Source organism: Micromys minutus (assembly GCF_963924665.1).
Source record: "Micromys minutus genome assembly, chromosome: 2".
NCBI lineage: Eukaryota > Metazoa > Chordata > Mammalia > Rodentia > Muridae > Micromys > Micromys minutus.
This window is the reverse complement of record NC_137971.1, coordinates 68,339,819-68,362,154: the sequence shown is the minus strand read 5'-3', so window position 1 is coordinate 68,362,154 and position 22,336 is coordinate 68,339,819. Positions and strand designations below refer to the sequence as shown.

At 37.2% G+C, this 22,336-nt stretch overlaps 1 protein-coding gene across 6 annotated transcripts in view; it reads right to left on the bottom strand.

Moving 5' to 3' along the window:
- ATE1 (arginyltransferase 1) overlaps window positions 1-22,336 on the bottom strand; it is a 102,415-nt gene that overhangs the window by 64,703 nt on the left and 15,376 nt on the right. For all 6 annotated transcript variants that reach the window (XM_080911806.1, XM_080911804.1, XM_080911803.1 and 3 more), the window contains one exon: window positions 3,961-3,993. In XM_080911806.1, coding sequence (XP_080767932.1) covers window positions 3,961-3,993 — 33 coding nt within the window. The remainder of the gene's footprint in view (window positions 1-3,960; window positions 3,994-22,336) is intronic.

Sequence of the window (22,336 nt, the reverse complement as noted above, 5' to 3'; positions counted from 1 at the left end):
ACACATGATCTAATGTGTATTAACTTGTGCTGCAGCGTCCTCTGTTCTCCAAACATGTCAGGAGACCACAGACTATTGGACTGGCTGGCAAAGTCTGACTCTAAAGAGAATGTGAGTAATCTCTTGACCTCTGATACATAATCCCATTTATTTACCTGCATTTAATTGAAAACATCTGTAAGTGGTGCCACACAAAATGTAACTCAGACTTAGAAATTTCTATAATGCAGAAGTCCCCTAAACCTAGCAGGGAACTGTACATCAGCAGCTACACACAATCACATAAAATTAGAAATATAATAGAAATGCACTCTACCTGGCTTGACAAAGTGATTAAAGCTCTTTTCTCATAAAGCTTAATGAGTGCTATTAGTCTTCATGAATGAAAAGGGTCAATCCCACAGAGAGAAGTAACTGACTCTCCACACGTGGTCCATTCAAGTGACAACATATCAGATTACTGATGTAATTACCATAACCTGAGAATTTCATTAGATTCATGAGGCAGTTGAATGGCTAGGACTTACAACAAAGGGACCTGATTCATTCACAGGACTTACGGACAAAGTGAAACTTAAAGGTGGCTATGTGAACTACAAGTCTCCTACATTTTACTGTCTCTACTGGAAATATTCTTGTTTTTTAAAATTAGGAAAATACCTATCTCTGGCTAAAACACAAGCTTAACAGTAAAATTAAACAGGTAGAGGTTTCAGACAGTGCAGTAAAACAGAACCAAATCCTGACTGGGCTCAAAGCTACTGAAGGAGATTTAGGGATGGCTGCCATTTAGACGGCAGCACCTGTGAAATTCCAAGCTAACAGACTATCAACAGAAACCCTCAAGTATTTACTACCAGAGAATTGAGAGCAGCGTGAGGATCTTTAATTTTTTTCATCTTCTTCCTGTATACCTATAAGTCTAATAAAAATTTGTCTTAAAAAGCAACTTTACCAAGATGTAACACATCACCGAGAAGAAAATGAACAGACAATGACAAGCTATCACTCCGTTTTGACCACGATGCTCTTCCTTTACACTTTTCACCAAAGACTGCGGGTTCCAAACACTCAGCCCACTATTTAACCAAAGTAGTGATCGGGGACTTTAAAACTGTTACTGGTAGGTACACAGTAGGGTAGTTGGTAAACTCCAAGCCCTTTTGACACTAATAACATCCAAAGATAAAAAGACAAAGCTTCTAGTCCCAGTTGACTCAGTCAAGCTGAGAGGGCAAGAGAATGGTCCCTAAGTATATTAAAATACCAACAGTAAACTTCGCTTGCTATCAGATGACTACTGTCAAGTTAGGAATAAAAGTGCTACATGTAGCCTCATTCAGTACACCAACTTCATCAGTCTTCTTTCTCTCCATCCATCCAAACAAGTGTTTACTAAAGCAGTGCCTACTATGCACAACTTACTACATTGAAAATATAAACACAGAGAAACAAGGTCCTCCTCTCAGTGAACTTACATGTAAAAGAAATTTATTGGTGAGACCCATTTAAAAACATTTTTGGCAAATGGTCAATATCATCTAAATCAGCAATTTCTAACCTTGGGGCTATAACACCTTTGAGGGTCAAACGATCCTTTCACAGGGATCACATTATCAGACATCCTGCATATCAGATATTTACATTTAATTCATAACAGCAGCAAGATTACAGTTATAAAGAAGCAATGAAATAATTTTCTGGTTGGGGTCACCATAACATGAGGAACTGTATTAAAAGGTCAGAGCATTAGGAAGGTTGAGAACAACTGATCTAAGTGTTAACTGACCAGAGATATGGATCGTCAACTCAGTTTCCTTACTATAGTCCTACACGGAAGCAACTCCACCTAACTCGACTGTTTTAAGCTGCATTTCTCGTATTACTAATACACAATTACATTATCATTTATCACTTGCACTTATTCTATCAATTATATAAAATTTCACATAATTTTACACAAAATAGCAAATATTTTTATTGATTCTAAAATATTAAATATATTAAATACCCTTTTACTAGTTTTCCTACACTGCCTTAGTTTTGAAAAACGTATTCATTTGTATGTATAAGAGTGTTTTGTGTATAAGTATGCATGTGTATTTCATGCACACTTGTTGCCCAAAGAAGACAAAAGAGAGAATTATCCGGATTACCTGGAACTGGAGTTATAGATAGCTGTGAGCCAATAAGCAAATGCTAGGAAACAAACCCAGGTCCTCTGTAAGAGCAGCACATGAGCCATCTCTCTAAGCTCTGATTACCTTTAATTACATCTATTTTTATGTACAAAATTAAGTCTCTTTATACAGACAAACAAAATTATCGAGCTTTTTCTGTTTGATACTTCTCACCTCTGTGGTCAGAAAGTACCTCTTCAACTTCAGCAGATAACAGAATGCATACCATGTCCAAGAATTTTATGATTTCTTATTTCTACTTTATTATTTAAAATTCAATGTTTCCTGTACTCAGTGATGACCACCAATCACTTCATTTAATTATAATAGCCTTGTGTTACTCCCATTTTCAGACTGGAAAGAAAGCAGCAGCCCAGAGGAATTAAATGGTTTGCCCACAGGCCACCCATATCCCTCTCAACTCAGCCCAGCACCCTTTCACTCTTATACTTTGCCTCCATCTTAAGACTGAAGGATTAGAAAATGTGACCAAACCTGGTTGGTACCAGCTTCTCTGGTCTGGTCCATTTCCCCTGGTGATGATTCAAACTGGTCATAGATCATCTCTCATTATTAAGAAGAACAACTTCAATAATCAAATGAATACGGCAGAAAAGGTTACAACTCTCAATGTATCAAGTGATCAGAGATGGTCTCTGAAAGAATGTAAGGCTAGGGGCTGGAAAGATGACTCAGAGGTTAAGAGCACTGACTACTCTTCCAGAGGTCCTAAGTTCAATTCCCAGCAACCACGTGGTGGCTCACAACCATCTGTAATGAGATCTGATGCCCTCTTCTGGTGTGTCTGAACACAGCGACAGTGTACTCATATATAATAAATATTTTTAAAAAGTAAAAAAGAAGAAAAATATAAGACTACAGTTTAACCCTGAAAAGGAATATGATTTAAGAAGCTGAGAACTGAGAAGGAAGATCTTAAACTGAAACAAACAACAGAAGCAAGGCTAAGACAAAAATAAAAATGAATAAATAAATTGGAGTATGAAGGGCTAAGTCCAGCTAAAGAGGAGAATACAAAATATTATAGGATTTGAACAATATAATTCTGTTCACAAATATGTTGCCTCATTTCAACAGATGGCTCAGGGAAGTTTTGATTTCTAGTGTCATGTGGCTAGTCAGTAAAGACACATCTTAAACCCTGGCAAAGCTCCAAGCCCAGCCTCTATATTCACAGAACTTTGCTTTTTCTAAGTCTCCACAATCATCTACACGCTTTTCTGCAACCACAGCTCACATGATTCTGGTTCTCTGAACAGCCAGTGACATTTTTTTTAAACTTCACAGTTTATCCCTTTCTGAGTTCTAACTGAGAACCAGGATGAAGACTAAATGAGAAACAGAGGAGGCAGGAGAACAGCGCCTGTGTTCTCACCGATGCTCCGTGCAGGCAGGCCCTATCCTCTGGTCTCTTACGCAGGTGGCCTCCCTGATGACAGCTTGTGCCCATCCAGCTCTGCTGAGGCATGAAGGTGACTTAAGGAGGGACAAAGCAACACAGGTTCACAGAAGTAAAGTCTCGGGCTGACTCCTACTAAGAAAATGTGTCTAAAGGAGCAATGACTAGTTACAAAGATGAATAGCTGCTTAAAAAAAAAAAAAAAAAAAAATTGGCTGTGTTCAACCCATTACTGTTACTGAAAAATATACTGTTTTAAAACAATCACTTCTCAATTATCAAATAAATACCTGAAAAAAGAACCATGTAGAGTCACTCTATTGGCAATGCTAACATAAACACTGGAGAGCAATCTCTTACCTCCAATGGTGAGTTGCACAGGAATCTTGTAAACTGCAGAGTTCAGTTTGAACAGGATTGATTTCATCCATTAAGAATGGGGCAGTAAGAAAAACATACAAAAAAAGAGTTATTATACAGTTTCCCAGTAAGAGCATCTGAAGCAATGTTTTCCACAATGTATAATTCATCCAGAGTGCAGATAGTTCAATTCAGACCCTAACCAGTACCCAACTATTTGAATTAATTTATATAAACCCTAAATATTTGTGTAAAAACAAATATAGCACAATTAGTCCTAAAATAATTCAGCTTTTAAATTTTATCTCACAACCTCTGAACATAGAACAACAAAAATGCCCAGTAAGAAAGGAATCAACAATCTTTCCAATCATAAATGTAAAGCATGGTTTCGTTAGTGCCAGGAACAGTAGAAATCCACAATTCAAAACCCAGTGGAGGGTGAGAAGAGAGTACAGTATCCCACACTGAGCATCTCTGCGGCCACATTTACTCTAGCACCTCTCTTCATCCATATACCTTCTTTCTTTGTTATTCTGTCTCTCTTCCTCCTACTTCCCTATTACTCTCCTTCACCTTTCTCTGATTATGACTCATACATGGGCTAACAGCACTAAACATTACTATTCCATGTTGCTTGTCTCTTGTATGTTAACAGTTCTGGAGGAAGGGACAGAAACTATTGACAAGGCAAACTTTCAGATGTCTCATAGATACACGTGGCAGGAAATTCACGACATCGATATACTTATAGAATCAACATTCTAATTCCTTTGAGATTGGCTATGATAATCAAATATCCAAGTAATATAAATCCATCTTTCTAAATGTGTTTAACTACAATAAGCTGGCTCATCTTGCTTGGGAAGAGGTGTTCTGATTTGTAATCCTGGTAACCACTACCTATCCATCATTGGTAGCCTGTCTCACACCACCTTCTAACAGTTCCAGAAAGCAAGTAATGCTTATACTGATATCCTAAATAGTATTCCAAGTGAAAATTGTCCTCCAAAGTATGTTACATTTAGAAAATTCCCTCTTGTACTGAGACTTGTTACTTGTTTTGAATGAGGAAAAGAAAGATGAAGAGAAGTATACACTTCTAATTTTATCAAAAATACTGTCAAATTATTATCAACTATTTTATCTTTGTATTAAAATTTTTCAACAGATAAATCCTTTAATGTTCTTGAAATGCTAATATGGAACCAAGGTTAAAGTTTGGTGTTTTAAAGAAAATATTTAACATTAAAATGCAATTTTTATAAAGATAAACTGCATTAAAAACTTTTTTTGAGTCATGCATAATGGTGCATGCCTTTAATCCCAGCTCTTGGGAGGCAGAGGCAGGTGGATCTTTCCTGGGTTTGAGGCCAGCCTGGTCTACAGAAAGAGTTTCAGGACAGCAAAAGCTACATAGTGACACCCTGTATCAAAAAAGCCAAATTAATTAAAAGAAAGCAGTATTTTCCAAAGGCAGTGAACTGTCTCCATCTGAGTGCAATTCCAGTCCCTTAACTGTTCAGACCAACTACCTAGAGCATCCTCTAGTTAACAAGAAGGCATTTCTACTGCGCATCCTTCCTTGACCTCTTCCTTATTACACGGTCTATACTGTCTCCACTTAATCTTTATTTGGAACTTTATAACGATTAATCTGAACCAGTATCAAGGTAAATTCCTCAGTTCTCTTAGGAATTTGAAAGTCTTAGTTGAGCCACCATTCTATATTGTGCTAAGTCACACTTTAGACTCCTTTTCAATGAGATCCCAGTTTCACCAGTATTTAATGCATTATAATATAAAGATTTTTCACTCTCATTTAAGATTCACTGAGGTTTTTTTTGTGCAGAGTTCTGGTCAGAATGTAGTGTATATGATTAATCTTTCAACTGTTGGTTTACATATGGATTAGAGACTATCTGTAACATTAATTTAGGGAATCATTTTTTTTTTTTACATTTTATTTTTTAAAAATGTATCTAATTTTATTTTATGTGTATTACTGTGAAGGTATCAGATCCCCTGGAATTGGAGTTACAGTTTTGAAGCCAGTGCTTTTAACCACTGAGCCACCTCTCCAGACCCAGTTTTTCTTCTCTTAATAGAATAAACAACCAGTTGTTTTCAGACCTTAGTTTTGATTCACTATTATGTACAGATTTGACTCTTTCTCTTAGAGACTTTTAAAAAGATACTGCTTGTGTCTTTATGTTGCTCCCAGAGGCTTTTTTTTTTTCAGTATAGTATAAAACATTGTTCTAAATATCTAAATGCTCATCTGATTCACTTAACTCTTTGTACCTCTGGGTGGGTGGGTGGGTGGGTGGGTGGGTGGGTGAGTGGGTGAGTGGGTTGTTTGTTTAGTTGGTTGGTTGGTTGGATTTTTCAAGACAGGGTTTCTCTGTGTAGCCCTGGCTGTCCTAGACCTCAACTTGTAGACCAGGCTGGCCTCAAACTCATAGAGATCCTCCAGCCTCTGTCTTCTGCGTGTTAGATAAGAAGCATGTGCTATCCAAGCCCAGCCTGTTTGTCTTTTGAATCTGTAAACCAATTTCAGTCAAACCACTGTCCCAAGCTGTTGTTCCATGAATGGCAGACACCAGATTCACTTCAGTGGTTCCAGGTAAATTGATAAATTCTGCCAGCTATAACTGCCTTTTCTCACCTTTGCCTTACCTCAATTACAAGGAATCCTAACAGTCTAAGGACTCTGTACTCCTATGTTTATAAAAATCTTGACTGTCATTTAATATAGTGTTTTTAAAGTTACATCATAAGAAACATGTGCTTGTTTTAAATGTCATGTAAGCTCTATCAACACTGCACAGAACCAATTCTCACAAAATTTGAACAAACACTGGTCCTTGCCAACTAACTCAATTACTGGATGTTGGAAAGACAGCTCAGCAGTTCAAAACACTTGCTGCTCTTCCAGAGGACCTGGGTTCAATTTCCAAAACCCATATGATGGCTCGAAACTACCTCTAATTCCAGCTCCAGGAGATCTGATGCCTTCTTGTGACCCCTATAGATGTCAGGCATGCATGTGATACACACATATATATGCAGGCAGAATAACCACACACATAAATTTAAAAAGAAATAAAAAGTTCTTTTATGGAGCCAGTGAGGTTGTTCAGTCAGTAAGGGAGCCTAGGATACCTTGAAGTCTGCAACCCAAGACTGATCCAAGTGAAAACAGAGCTGACTACAGCCAGCTGTCCTCTAACCTTCATGCAAAAACACATAAAATAAATTTAAATATAACTTAAAACTTTGTTTTAAGTAAATTCTGTTTTCTAACCAGTGATATCATTCAAGAGAATCCTGGTATTAGTAACACTTGGGATTCACAAATGGGCCAACAATCACAGGAGTAACTCTAAAATGTCTCTAGAAAGATTCTGGCTATCTGTGCAAAATCATTAAAATTACTCTACAGTACTTAACCTCTGAGTATAGTATACTGATCAAAGGAAACAAACCTTTCACCATGCAGCAAATGTTCTATCATTTATAGTAAGTGGTGACTAGGAGAATTCACGTACGTGAAAATCAACATGCTATATAGCTAAGATGTATGTTATCTTTAAAAGAAGATTTTTTTTCTCTAAGTTCTCTAAATTTGTCCCAAAGAGGCTTCAAAATATTGAATAAAAAGCACAGGTTCAGTGAGAGAGCCTATCTTAAAGAACATGGTACGGTGTGAATGCAGACCCCACATCACATTCTGGCTTCTACACACACACACAACAGTACAAAGAATTCAAGCTGACCTTGAAAAATAAGATGCCTTCCAAATATCAGAATAATATAAGCTGAGGATAAGCAGAAAATACAAAACCTACAAATCAAAACTAGCAGTTGTTGTTATTTCCTTAATGACTGACAGCCTGATCAGAGAAAGATGAATCCCAATATAGCTTCGATTTGTATTTCTCTGATGGACAGTGAGGTTGGAACACTTTTCATGTTTATTGGCCATCTGTATTTCTTTTCTCCCAAACTGCCAGTTCCTTAGCCCATATTTTGATTATGTTGTTTGTTTCTATATTATTTACAGTTTTTTGTATATTCTAGATATTAATTCTGTCAGATGAATACCTGCCAAAGTTCTTCTCCCATTTGATGGGCTGCCTCTCATTCAATTAATTACTTCTTTTGTTGTACAGAGCTTTTTAACATGAGGTCCAATTTGTCTATTGTTGGCTGTATTTCCCAGGGAACAAGAACCTTACTCAGAAAGCACTTTCCTATGCCTGTATCTTGAAGTGTTTTCTCTAATAGTTTCTAATCTACATCTTTCTACTTCTCTAACAGTTTCTCTAATAGTTTCAGAGTTACAGGTCTTGCATTTTAATCTCTGATCCATTTGGAGTTGTTTGCTGTGAAGGGTGAGATACAACAATCTAATCTCATTCATTTGTTGACAAAGTTGTCATTTCTCCAACATGTATATTTTTACATCTTTATAAAAAATGAGATGATTTTAGCTTGTATGGTTGTATGTGACCTTGTGTTCTATTCTGCAGATCAGCTTAACCTACTACTTACTTATACACATACACACACACACACACACACACACACCCCGAGTGAGTTACCAATGTGGTCTCTGGGAATTGTATTCAGTGCTCTTAAGTGCTTGAGCCATCTTTCCAGCCCCAGCTTAACCTATTTTTGTGCCAGTATCATACTGTTTGGTTACTACGCCTCTGTAATATAACTTGAAATCATCAATATTTTTTTTCTCAGGACTGTTTTGGCTATCTTCATGCCTCCACATAAATTAAGATTTTTTTCCCTCTATTTCTATAAAAAAAATAGTGCTGGAATTTTAATGAGGATATTATCACTGCCGCAATTTTAATCCTTCCAACCTATGAACATAGGAAGTCTTCCTGACTATCAATATTTTCTTCAGATTCTTTCATTGATATTTTAAAACTTTCATGCTTTTTTTTCCTACCAGTCTTGCTATGCTGGTAGGAATAAAAACTAGTCCAGTCTCTGTGGAAATTAACATAGACTTTTCTCAAACTAGAGATGCATAGGCAGGCATGGTGTGGCACATGCCTTAATCCCAGCACTCAGAACACAAGAGGTACGTAGAGTTCAATACTAGCCTAGTCTACAGAGCAAATTCCAGGACAGCCAGGGCTATACAGAAAAATCCCATCTTTAAAAACAAAACAAAAACGCACCACCACCAAGACCCCACAAGAAATGCATTTACCACATTTATGTAAAGAAATATAAGGCAACAACACTTGTGCATCAGCATGTACTGCAACACTACCTTAAAGTTCACTTTTACTTTTATTTCTTAGCTAGAATGTGCCAGACTATGCTTTATTCATTGGGGTGTCTTTCTACCATAGTGATAGAAACACACAAAAAATTAAAATGTTCATGTGGTTTAGTGAATAAAAGAATCACATTCCTTTATAACTCAGGGAAAATAAATATGGGAATGTTCTAAATGTTAATCTTTTGAGCTATTTCAGAATGACTGTCACATAAGAGCCCAGAAATAGATGCACCAATATTTATAAACTAACATAAATATAGATTCTCTTTTTACACATACTTTAAGGCAGACTTATACTCTGGTTAAGTATTACTCTTTACTTGTATAATTACCATCTAGAAAAAAAACAACTTTTAAAAAAGATTTATCCATGTATTATATATAAGTACACTGGAGCTGTTGTCAAACACACGAGAAGAGGGCATCAGATCTCATTACAGATGGTTGTAAGCCACCATGTGGTTGCTGGGATGTGAACTTGGGACCTCTGGAACTTTAAGTCAGTGCTTTTAAATACTGAGCCATCTCTCCAGCCTAAAAACCAACTTTTAAATCATGCAAGCAGTTACCTGCACCAAAAACACAAACCTCCCTTGTTTAGATCAGGTGTCAGTAGAAAGTACTGCTCACTTGACAAGCTCCTCAGATTTAATGGGAAAGCAGACCTACATAGAAAGCCTAAATACAATGGGTCACAACAAGGCCACTCCTATCACATGAGATTTGCACTCACTAAAATGTGCTCACCTCAATGAAGGTAAATTTCTCAACACTCAGAAAATTAAAAGCAGCTTTTACTTATTATAGAAAGACAACTGTCAAGAACTTTAGACATCATTCAAATTTTCCTTTTTCTTCCTGAGACATTTACAACTTGGCAACAACTAAATTCCTCTCCAGCTGTTTCTTAAAAACTGTCAATTCTGAAACTCACTCAGTGGACAAAGCTCAATGGCCTCTGTGTTACAGGAACACTGCTGGATGCTGTGGCTTTCTTCCAGCTCTGACAAAACATTTTTCTAAGTTGAAATAACAAGCAAAAATATATGACTGACTAACCCAATATAGCTAACAAAAGAGCTAGCCCAAGTCTAAGCAAGTTCTACAATCAGATGAAACCTAGAGACCTATTCTTCATTCTTCTCCAGTTCTAAGAAAAGAAAAGAAATGCACATACAAAGCTTCACATTTCCTTTGGTGTAATAGGATGACTCAAAATACCATAAAAATGTTACATGTTGATAAATTTTATGTTCCCCTTTTGGAAAAAAATTAATACTAAAGTTCAAAACTGGGACTGGGAGTTTAGCCTAGCTAAAATAATATGAGACCCTGGGTTCAGTTCTCAACACTGCAATAAGATAAAATAAAATAAAATAAAATAAAATAAAATAAAATAAAAAAGAAAACACATAAATAAATGTGATCTTCAATTCAAATGAATATATGTAAGTGGAAACACAAAGCAATGAGAAAATAATTTTATTTGCCAATGCTGACCGAATGGAGCAGTAGTCTCATTTTATTTGCTCTTGACCTTCCTGAGAAAGCCAATGAGCTCTGGTCAAATGAGTCAGCAGCAGAGCAGGCTGTTTGTAAGAAACATCTGGGCAAAAAACTGCTTGCCAGACTGTAAATCCCTCAGGACAAACCAGTGGTCTTGATATTTGTGACATCCTAATAACTCCCTATAGTACAAATGTACACCTCACCAATCCACATCCTGGGTCAGACACCATTACAAGGATGACCTTATTTTTCCTCCTCAAAATAAACACTGTTGTGTTTGTTCCCTCCTCCATGCTGTACAAATAGGAAACTCAACAGCAAGAACAGCTGAAGGACTGGCAACTCTCTCAGAGACACACAGAAAAAAAGTGGAGGACTACAGTTTAAGGCAGGAAACTGATCACTTTACACCTCACCCTTGATTCTCCTCAGCCCCCCAATATTCTGACCCTAACAGATGGAATTAAACTGTTATCACCTCATATCACCAACCTAAACAATTTATCACTGGACACATTTGCTCTCAGACAATAGGATTCGTCATGAATTAGCATCAGAGGCTGGAAAGATTAAGAGCACTGGTTGTTCTTGCTGAGGACCTGGATTCAATTCCCAATACCCACATGATGGCTCACAACCATGCATAACTCCAATTTCAGGAGATCTGATGCCCTCTTCTGACCTCTATACGCACCAATGGTGTATGCACATACATGCAGGCTGGCAAAATACTCACATAAAATAAGCAAATCTAAAAACACAGAGCTGACTCCCAAAAGCTGTTCTCTGAACTCCACATAAGCATCATAGTGCATGCTCTACAGTCAATCACTCTCATAAATAAATGTAATAAACTTAAAAAAAAAGAACTACCATCCCTTTCATACCAAACAAGTCATTTCACAGCTTTTTTGTTCCATTCCTCAACTTTCAGAAGTAACAGAAGTGTGCACAGATTACTTGCAGCAGTTACTGTGCTTGTACTTAATAAGTTAAACCTAACTAGTGCTCAGGCATAGCACTGCTCCAGAACTTCAGGTACTCAACTAAAGACCAAACCCCTGAAGAAAATAATGTGACAGTTAACATGAAGAAACAAAAAAGTGTCTAGGGGCTACAGAGATGCCCCCTGGTTAGGAGCACACACTGCACTTGCAAGACCTGAGTTCAGATTCTCAAAACCCACTTTAGATGCCTCACAGCCGCCAGCTCCAGGGTGTCTGAAACTCTGGCCTCAGCCACACTGTGCTCACAATACCCACACAAAGACACATTTACATAATTTAAAAGAGTAAATATTTTAAATTGTTTTATTTACCGAAACATCTCTCAAGCATCTTTTTCCACTTTCTAAATTACTAAAGACAAATTTAAAGGCCTGATTTTCTAGCTAACGACCTACAGTATTTCTAAATCACCTTTGTTTAAAAATAAACCCTACTAACCTGCAAACTACTACTTCATTATGCTTGTTTAATGACTATCTCTGACCATTCTCAGTTTTACTCCACCAAAGGAAGTTCCACAAAAATAAGGGATCTTTATCTGATTTTTCACTGAGTTGATAACTGCGCCTTTGAAACAGTACCTTACTAGGAGGTACACAATACATGTTTTAACAAATATATCAAAAAAATTAAAAAGGAAACAAATTTAAATACTAGACAAACTAATACAAGAACTGAAAGCAAGTAAGAAGAAAGGGTGACACAGAGGAGTAACTGTGGGGAAGACAATGGTGGGAGCACTGGGACACTGCAAGAGCAAAAGAAAACTCCGGAAGACAGGAGAGTCACTGTCAGCAGGCCAAGCCGGCTCAGTGTTCTGTTTGAGGACAGACAGGACAGAAGACACCATGGGAGGAGTGTCATTTTAAATTTTCAGAGAACATAGAATGATTAGATTATTTGGAAAATTTGTTTAGTTCAATACTTTATTCATTGATGTTGCTTGTTCTATAAGCCACATGGTTTTATGTAAAATGTACTAACTTTCCTACGTGTTGCCCTGGTTCTTTGAATAAATTCTTTAATTCATTATTATATAAAGGAAGCATTCAGCTACACAGAATTATGAATATGTTCTTATCTCTAACGTTATACATGATGCTGACTTGTGATATAAGACAATGTCTAGAAATTTTTAAGCAAAAATTGTAAGAAAAAATGTTCCCTGAACTAGCTTGAACTCCCTTTCCTTGTATCTCCCTCAAAAATACTGACATTATGCTGGAAATTCAAGAGTGCCTTTGCAACAAAGAATTTAAGTAAGTGTTAATTCATTACTTAAATGCTAAAAACAGAAAGGCTTGGCAATTTAACTACTATCAGTAGCAAATTCTTACAGCGTTTATGACAGGCTACACTATACCAGAGAGTCCTGACTTTGGAACTGCTCATAAAAAACACTTTATTATTATTATTAAATTACCTAAGACTTCTACTGTATTGAAGTTAACGCGGATGTTTTGGGGTTTTTTTGTTTTGTTTTGTTTTTGTTGCTGTTGTTTAGAGGCCATGGATATAGTTCAAAGGTAGAGTATATGCCTAGCATAAGACCCTAGGCTCAGTCCCCTGTACCTTCCCCAAATTTAAAACTACTGTGATAGAAATTCAGCTAACTATAGGTACAATATCTATACAATCAGTGTGTGACCACGTGTCATTTTACAATAGAGTAGAACTAAGAGAGAAGGAAGCTGAAGCTGTTCTGGGTTAGGTAAGACCTTTAAATCATTCCTACATGATAAGGTGCTTGTACTTACACTTCACTTCCTCAAAGCCAACTGTATCTCGCAAACACAAACAGCGTTTTTCCTACTCCTGGGGCTGCAAACACTAAGCTCCACATCACACAGGAAGAACACTGGGCAAAGGGAACAGCAAAGGTGTCTCAAGCCTGGTGGCTCTAGTTAAACAGAAAATCAACACTACCAGACCAACACCTCTGAAGGCTTCAGAGCTTCACTTTTTAAATGTCTTAACTAAAGTCAAAAATCATAATTCAGTTGTACTTTTAAAAAGTCAGAGATACAATTTCAAAATAAAAACTGAACTCCCATGCTCTAGTTTGTCTTAAAACCACAAGAATGTTCACCATCTAAAGAAAGCCTTTAACCCAAAACTGCTCTAAAGAATCAAATGTTCATTTTTTAAAACCTTTTAAAAGATACAAAACAAAAAATACAATGTGATGGTACACACCTTTATTCCTAGCACTGAGGCAAAGGGAGGTAAATCTCAGTGAGTTCAAGGCCAATTTGGTTGGTCTACATAGCATACTCAGGTCTAGCCACGATTATATGAGACTCTGTCTCAATTTTTTAATTAAAGGAAAAAAAGAACAAGGTGAATTATTGTAATTATGCATCTACAATTGGGCTGGAGAAATGACTCCGCAGTTAAGAGTACTGGCTCTTCCAGAGGGCCCATGCTCGATTCCCAGGAACCATGCCGAGGATCATACTGTTTGAACTCCAGTTCCAAAGGATCCAAGGACGTCTTTTGACCTCTGTAGGCACTGCACACATCTGAGTAGGTGTGTATAAGCAAAACACCTACGTACAAGAGAGCAGGACATCTGCCTAAGAGTCTATATGTTTGTGGTGTTGACCAGACAGGAGCAAATTTAAAATGGGTGATGCTGAAAAAGGGAAAAAGAGTTTTGTTCAGAAGTGTGCCCAGTGCCAGAGGCAAGCCTAAGACTGGACCAAATCTCCATGGTCTGTTTGGGCAGAAGACAGGTCAGGCTGCTGGATTCTCTTACACAGATAACAAGAACAAAGGCATCACCTGGGGAGAGGGCACCCTGACAGAGTATCCCAAAAAGTATATCCCTGGAACAAAAATGATCTTCCCTGGAATCAAGAAGAAGAGAGAAAGGGCAATCAAGAAGAGATAATAGCTTATCTTTAAAAGGCTACTAATTTCTCCCAGAGGTCCTGAGTTCAATTCCCAACAACCACATGGTGGCTCACAACCGTCTGTAATGGAATCTGATGCTCTCTTCTGCTGGGTCTGAAGACAGTGACAGTGTATTCACATACATTTTAAAAGGCTACTAATGAGTAATTACACTGTCTTATTACAAAACAAATGTCTTATGGCTTTTAATGTGTACCACAATTTAATTTATACACCAAATTGAGATCATGAATGGCTAACAATGTTTTTGTTGGACAGTCCTGATATAAGTAAAACTGACTTGTGGTAACGTTGATATGATCTTTTTTAAAGCAACATTTACCGCTGTATACACTCTAACACTGCTCTCCTTTCCACATGTTTCACTTTCCATAAATATGAAGGTGTTGCCTCAAACCTATTGAATGGTTTTATACTTAGATTTATATAACTGGGTATATGAATATGTTTAAACACGGGAAGACTCTATCACTGTCTCAGAAACAAGAAGACTCACCTCTGTCTCAGTTTATGCTCACTGGCCTCTCACAGGCAATGCTAAGCACCAGGAAACAACTATTCTTGACACTGCTGTTTTAGTTAGAATTGCCTACATCAATGATGCTGCCTTTTACCACTGAAAGGCATTTTCTGTGGTTTATGTATGATATGAAATAAAGAGTATTTAACACTTAAAAAAAACCTACACATATTTAAAAAAGATGGCTCAACAGTTGTTAAGAATACTTATTGCGGACACATGCTCCACCATGCTCATAGCAGCCTTATTTATAATAGCCAAAAGCTGGAAAGAAGCCAGATGTCCTTAACAGAGGAATGATACAGAAATTGTGCTACATATGGAGTACTATTCAGCTATTAAAAACAATGAGTTCAAGAAATTCCTAGGCAAGTGGATGGAACTTGAAGCTATCATCCTGAGTGAGGTAACCCAGTCACAAAAAGAACACTTATGGTATGTACTCACTGATAAGTGGATACTAACCCAAAAAGCTTGAATACCCAAGAAACAACTCACACAACCTATGAAGCTCAAAGAGAAGGACTGCTAGAAGGTTGATGCCTCAGTCCATTTTAGAAGGAAGAACAAAACACTCATGGGAGGAAATAGAGGGACAAACAGAGGAGCAGGGATTGGAGAAAAGATCATCCAGAGACTGCCTCACCAGGGGATCCACCCCATATGCAGCCATTAAACCCAAGCACTATTGCTGATTCAAAGTACTTATTGGCAGGAACATGATATGGATGCCTCCTCAGAGGCTCTGCCAGAGCCATACTGATACAGAAGAGGATGCTTGCAGCTAACCATCGGACTGAACACGAGAACCCCAATGAAGGAGCTAGAGAAAAGACTGAAGAAGCTGACAGGGTCTGCAACCCCATGAGAAAAACAAAATTATCAACTAACCAAACCCAACACAGCTCCCAGGAACTAAAACACCAAACAATGAGTTTGCACGGAGAAACCCATGGCCCCTAGTGCATATGCAGGAGAGAATAACATTCTCTGGCATCAATGGGAGGAGAGGTCTTTGGTCCAGTGAAGGCCTGTTGTCCCAGGGAAATGCCAAGATGCTGAGGTGAGATAGGGGACTGGGAGAGGGAGAGAACATCTAAATGTAAATGCAGAGAATATCCAATAAAAAATGGAAAAAGAAAAGAAAGAGTATTTGTTGCTCTTGCAAAGGAATGAAATTCAGTTCCTAGCAGCTGACAACAGCCTGTACACCAGCTCCAGGGAGATTCAATACCTCTGTCCTCTGCAGGCACCTGAAATTACACGTACATATTCCTCCTTACACAATCACAATTTAATGTACAAAATAAATCTTAGAAAGCAAAAACTTAGAAAGTACTGGTAAGGACAGGAATGGAGAAGTGACTGCCCATAAGCTAGAGTAATCAGTTTCATCTTGGCTGGTTGGTATTTTCTGGTGTTTTGTTTTGTTCTGTTTTTCAGACAGGGTCTCTCTATGTAGTTCTAGCTGTCCTGGAACTTACTATGTTGACCTGGCTGGCCTTGAATACACAGAAACCCACCTACCTCTGGGATTAAAGGGCTGCACCACCGTATCCAGCTCTAGTAATCAATTTCTTAAGAGTTCAAATATTTATGCACTTATGCATACTTTTCTTAATATACATTACGCCTCAATATTTTTTTGACTCACCTACTGGGACTGGAGTAACAGCTTAACTGATAAGAGTACACTAAAACACACTTAGCTTTGAGTCCAATTTCAAAACCACATAAATGGGTTAACACCTATTATCGTATAATCAGGAGACAGCAGCAGGAATGAAAAGTTAAAGGTTAGCCTTAGCGCAAGCTAAGGCCAGCCTGGGATACATTAAAATAATAAACTTTACCTAAAGACAGTTTAACTCTTTCACTAGTAAGAACATTTAATGTTAAAACTATAATTACTAGTAAACAAACCCTAAATACAGGATTCTTAAAAGACCAACTGGCTTAGAGACTTTCTTAAATTTTATTTTCTTATGTGCTTGAGAGTTTTTGTCTAAATGTATGTCTGTGCATCATGTGGATGCCTAGTGCCCATGGAGGCCAAAAGAGGGCATTGGATCCCTAGAACTGGTGTTACAGTTTTGAGCTAATATGTGGGTGCTGAGGATCGAACATAAGTCCTTTGCAAGAGCAGCAAATGCTCAGATATTTTCATTTCTTTAAAGTCATCAAATCACAATTTTTAAGACGTATCATGTTAGGGATTAGTGAAGAGGTTCAGCAGTTAAATGCATTGTAGACCAGACTAGCCTCAAACTCAGGCAATCCTCCTGCCTCCAAGTACTAGAATTATAGCTATACACCATCACACTTAATAATGAAAGTAAATTTTCTCAAGGTTTCTAGTTATACTGTGTTATATAGAAAGATGTTTCCTTTTTAGAAAATGCAAGCTGAAGAACTTAGGAGTGCCGTGTCAGATGTATATGTTAAAATGTTTCACACAGAAAGATAAAGCAAAGGAAAAATTAACACAGTTCAACTTAGAGGAAGGACACACAGGTATGAGGACACCATTCCTTCAATTGTTCTGTGTTGGATAACACTCAATAGAATCTGGAAAACAAACAGTGACTATGAAATCTGAGGCCACCAGGACCATGACTATAGTTCTTTTAGATAATTTGGAAGAGCTAGAAGAGCCTTACAAAATTTTTATTAAATTTTTTCTAGAATTCAACATCAAATTTTTAGCAAAAAAAAAAAAAAACATTTATATAAAACAACTGGCTTTTAGAAAGCAAATTTTCTAAATGTTTTCATTATACTGTATTACACACAAGGTAGGTCATAAATCACCTATTTTGTTTATAAATAAATATTTTTTAAATCTGACATCTTTCTGACTAAAAAACATACTGGAAATACATACTGGATGGAGTGAGTTATGAATCCTATGTAATTTTCAAAGAACAACTACATGATACTTCCCAAAAATTCTACTGAAAAAAAGGAATTGTTATCAGGAATATCTAAGCTATATTTATCCTTTTATCAAATTTTTCAAAAAGAAAACAAACTTCTTAGGGAATTAAAGAATTATTTTATGATTAACAACACTGCAGAAATGGATTCTGTATACCAATGACAGACTGTTAGCTTACATTTCTTAAACAGAAAAGCAAAAAAAGAAAAGTAGTTTTCCTTTACTTTAACAAAACTTCAAGCTACAATGTGTTACACTATGGAGTCTAAAACAAATCAGGTAAAGGATTTTTTTTTTCAAAAGCACTAACAGGTTTGGCTTTTCTTTTTGTCTCACTGAAAACAGAAACGCTAGCTATGTGCTCCTAAAGAAAATTAAAATTGTATACAAGAGGGAATGTCTTTTGAAGTCCATGTAAAAATTAGCTTCTTTTCCCCATATAAAACATACTTCACAACTGGGAAGAACAAAACAACATACCCAAATCCCTTTTAGCAGCCAGCCCCACAGAGACAACACAACTTGGCCATGTACAGCAACAATTAATTCCCAGGATGGGATGCAGCAGGAAAGGACCACATGCACAGCAGAAACCACCTCCTTACACACAGTGACCATGAGCTCAGGGAGTCAGCAAGTTCAATTTATTTATCTTAGAAGACCAAAGCTTTGAACTGTGTACAGTGCCTTGAACATAAATTATTCAGAAATGTCACAAAAAACAAACACACAAAAAACCCAGAACAATTCTGCATAGGTCAAATGAGTGTTGAGCAAGAGAGTAAAAAAGGGAGATTTCTCTCTGCCCAAAGAAACTAGCTATATTTGGGATACAGTATGAGGGTGTTCAAGCATTACTGTTCTTTACAACAGCAGAGATTATGGTGGTAAGCAAATAGGAAGTCAGAGGTTCTTTCTGAGCAAAAGCTAACCAACCGGCAGGCCAGTGGTTTACCTGAGAGAAGCAGAAAAGGAGACAACTAAAGGAACACTCTCAGATCAAAGCAAGCCTCAGTGCCTGCCCTCAAACTTCCCCAGCCAAGAAATCTACATTTAATTACTTCTGACTGCAGAGCAACATTCTCCCCAAAGTGCTGCTGAAAACAAATCATCTAGTAGAGCAGAGAAGTTGCTTGTGAAGCCAACAGAAGCAAACGTTTAGAAAGACCAAGGGAAGAGACCAACGCTACTGAAATACTGTCACTGAGAGGACTGCACATATGCCTAAGGCTGAGCCTCTGACACAGGCTCTCAAACACTGGGGTGCAGTCTCCTTTCTTTGCCCCTTTGAATTAAAAAGCAACTATAAAAATATCATATGCACGCTTGGTTTGTTAGGGCAGTAATACATGCAGTATGAATGTAGTGACAATAAAGTTGTAATGAAACTGGACAGGGGTAAAACTAGACTAGAGTTAGGAAGTGACACCAGTCTTAAGATGTCTTAAATCAGTGGTTCTCAACTGCCGGTTACAACCCCCTTAATAGCTGAACAACCTTTTTACAGGGGTCAAGACCATGGAAAAATACAGATGTTTACATTACAACCTGTAACAGTAGCAAAATTAGTTATAAAGTAGCAATGAAAAAGATTTTTAAGGTTGGAAGTCATCACAACATGAAGAACTGTACTAAAGGGCCACATTAGGAAGGTTGAGAACCACTGTATTAAATCCACAGGAACAAATAAAAGCCAGAAGAAGCAAGGAAAGTTAATAGAACGAAGTATAAGTAGCTACTTTTAAAAATGAATTTATTTTTACGTCTATGGATATTTTATTTTGCCTGCATGTATTTCTGTGTACCACATTCATGTTCAGCCTAGAGAGACCAAAACACCCTAAGACCAGAGTTAAAGCTGTCTGTGAAACATGTGGATGCTGAGAATTAAACCTAGGCTGGAAAAGAAGTCAGTACTTTTAACGGCTGAGCCATTTCTCCAGCCCCAATATTTATATATTTTTATCCCTTTTCTCAGTTTATAAAACACATTAACATTCCAGGTAGTGGTGGTGCACACTTTTAATCCTGGCACTTGGGAGGCAGAGGCAGGCCTCTGAGTTCAAGCCTGGTCTACAGAGTGAGTTCCAAGATAGCCAAGGCTACATACACAGAGAAACCTTGTCTCAAAAAATCACATACACACGTACACCCACACACACAAAAAAAAATAGATATTTGTTAAGGTTTGTTTTTCTTATTCTTAATTATGTACATGGATGTAGACTGTCCCGAAGCTGTATTTTAATGTTAATTCCACTTCCCCAAGAAGGGCTGCCTAGTCACATAACTCCAACTGAATCTTTCCATTTTAATTAGTAAAATAAAGGAAAGCCAGTGACTGGGCGGAATGAGGAAGGTGGAGAGCTGAGAGGTCTGAGGAGGTCAGAGGACGGAGGGTGAAGGTTGTGGCAACATGGAGTTTCCCAAGGACCAGCTAGACCCAGATGATATTAATTGGCATTAAATAACTATGAACATTAAGCGCTTTATAGGTCTAGTACCTCATATAGAAGGGCAGTTTGTATCTTTGTCTATTTGATGTAATCTTGTTGTGTACAGGGTTTGTGGATTGAGAGTTGAACATATAAACCTGTATAAAAAGCTATCAGGCTGCAGAGTTGTGTTTATGTGGGATTTTGGGGTAGAGAAACACCCCAGGATGGAGGCAGAGAACAGGCAGTAGAAAACCGCCAGGAACGGGAGTTGTGCAGACAAGTTAGGCCATGGTGGCGGCTCGGACTGGGCGCCAGAGGTGCGCATGGCTCCCTGTCAGGGCCGATAAAAAGATAAACCATTTTTTATTTTTTAATATTTCTACAACACATGTTTGCCGTGTGTGTGCATGCCTGAGGAGGCCACAGAGGGTGTGCCAAATGCTCTACAGCTAAAGTTACACTCATTTACGAATCACCCTACATGGATGCTAGAAACCAAGCTCAAATCCACTGAAAGGCCACTGACTCTTAACCACTGGGCCATTAGCCCCAAGACATTATATATAATTAATTGTATAAAATATAATTATATTTTTATCTTATATAAAATATAATTATAAACAATTGTGTAAAACAGAAAACAATATTTTATAATTATAAATTATATTTAAGTTATATAACTGATATATAACAAGCATACATGAAACTTGTGTTAACAGTAACAGAATGGTACAAAAAGGGACTAAACAAAAGAAACTAGAAACAAAAAAAATAACACTTCTTTATCTAATAGGAATAAAGTTCATATAAATCTGAAGTAGCCCCAATAAAGGAAAATCCATGAGATAAGTTCTAGATTAGGCACTTTTATAAATATTGTCTCAAAATTTAAATTAAAAAATCTTAAAAGGATTGTAAATGTTATACAAGAAACAAATCATGTATTACAAAGAAAGCAGTAAAAAGAATCAGAGGAACAAACTGACAGATACACAGAAATGAAAAACGCAGGTAAAAAAATCCATCAAGCCTTCTGGGCTCTGCCCAGAGACTTCCCATTACTGAATACTGACTTCCTCCATATATCCAAGACCATGGTGACTTTACCCCAGACATGATGTTAGAAGATCCAGCATACTAGTAATCAGTCCCTCTTCCTTAAGACTTGTGGTTCAGGTAAAGAGCCTCCACCACCCATCAATTTCCAGTTCCTCACTGATCCAGCTTCTCTGACTGGCCCCAGGATTAGTTCTTATACATCTTTGCAACTTTTTCACTGAAGCCATTAGCAAAGAATCATGTTGCTTTTTAAAAGCTGAGGTCTAGACTTTTAGAATGAAGAGCCCTAAAATAACAATATTCATCTCTACCAGCAGAGTCAATCTGTGATTAAACAATTATAGAGAAAATTGGAGCTAGAAGACAAAGAGCTAAGGCACAGACCTGATATTCTCAGAAGGAAAAAAGCTAGTTCTGAATTACAAGTAAAATTCTCTTGTTTAAAAATAAAAGTACCACTTCAAGAGCTAAGCTATAGTTGAATGCTTGCTTATCATATACAAAGTTCAATATCCAGTACCACAAGAAAAAAACAACCAGTTCAGTTTTGGTTTCTTATGCCTACCAAGTTGATTTTTCTTAAGTACTAAAGTATTCTACATGTTTTTAATTCTTCCTAGATTGTCTTAGCTTATTATCAAACATTTTTAGTAAGTCAGGATTTATACTAAAGTA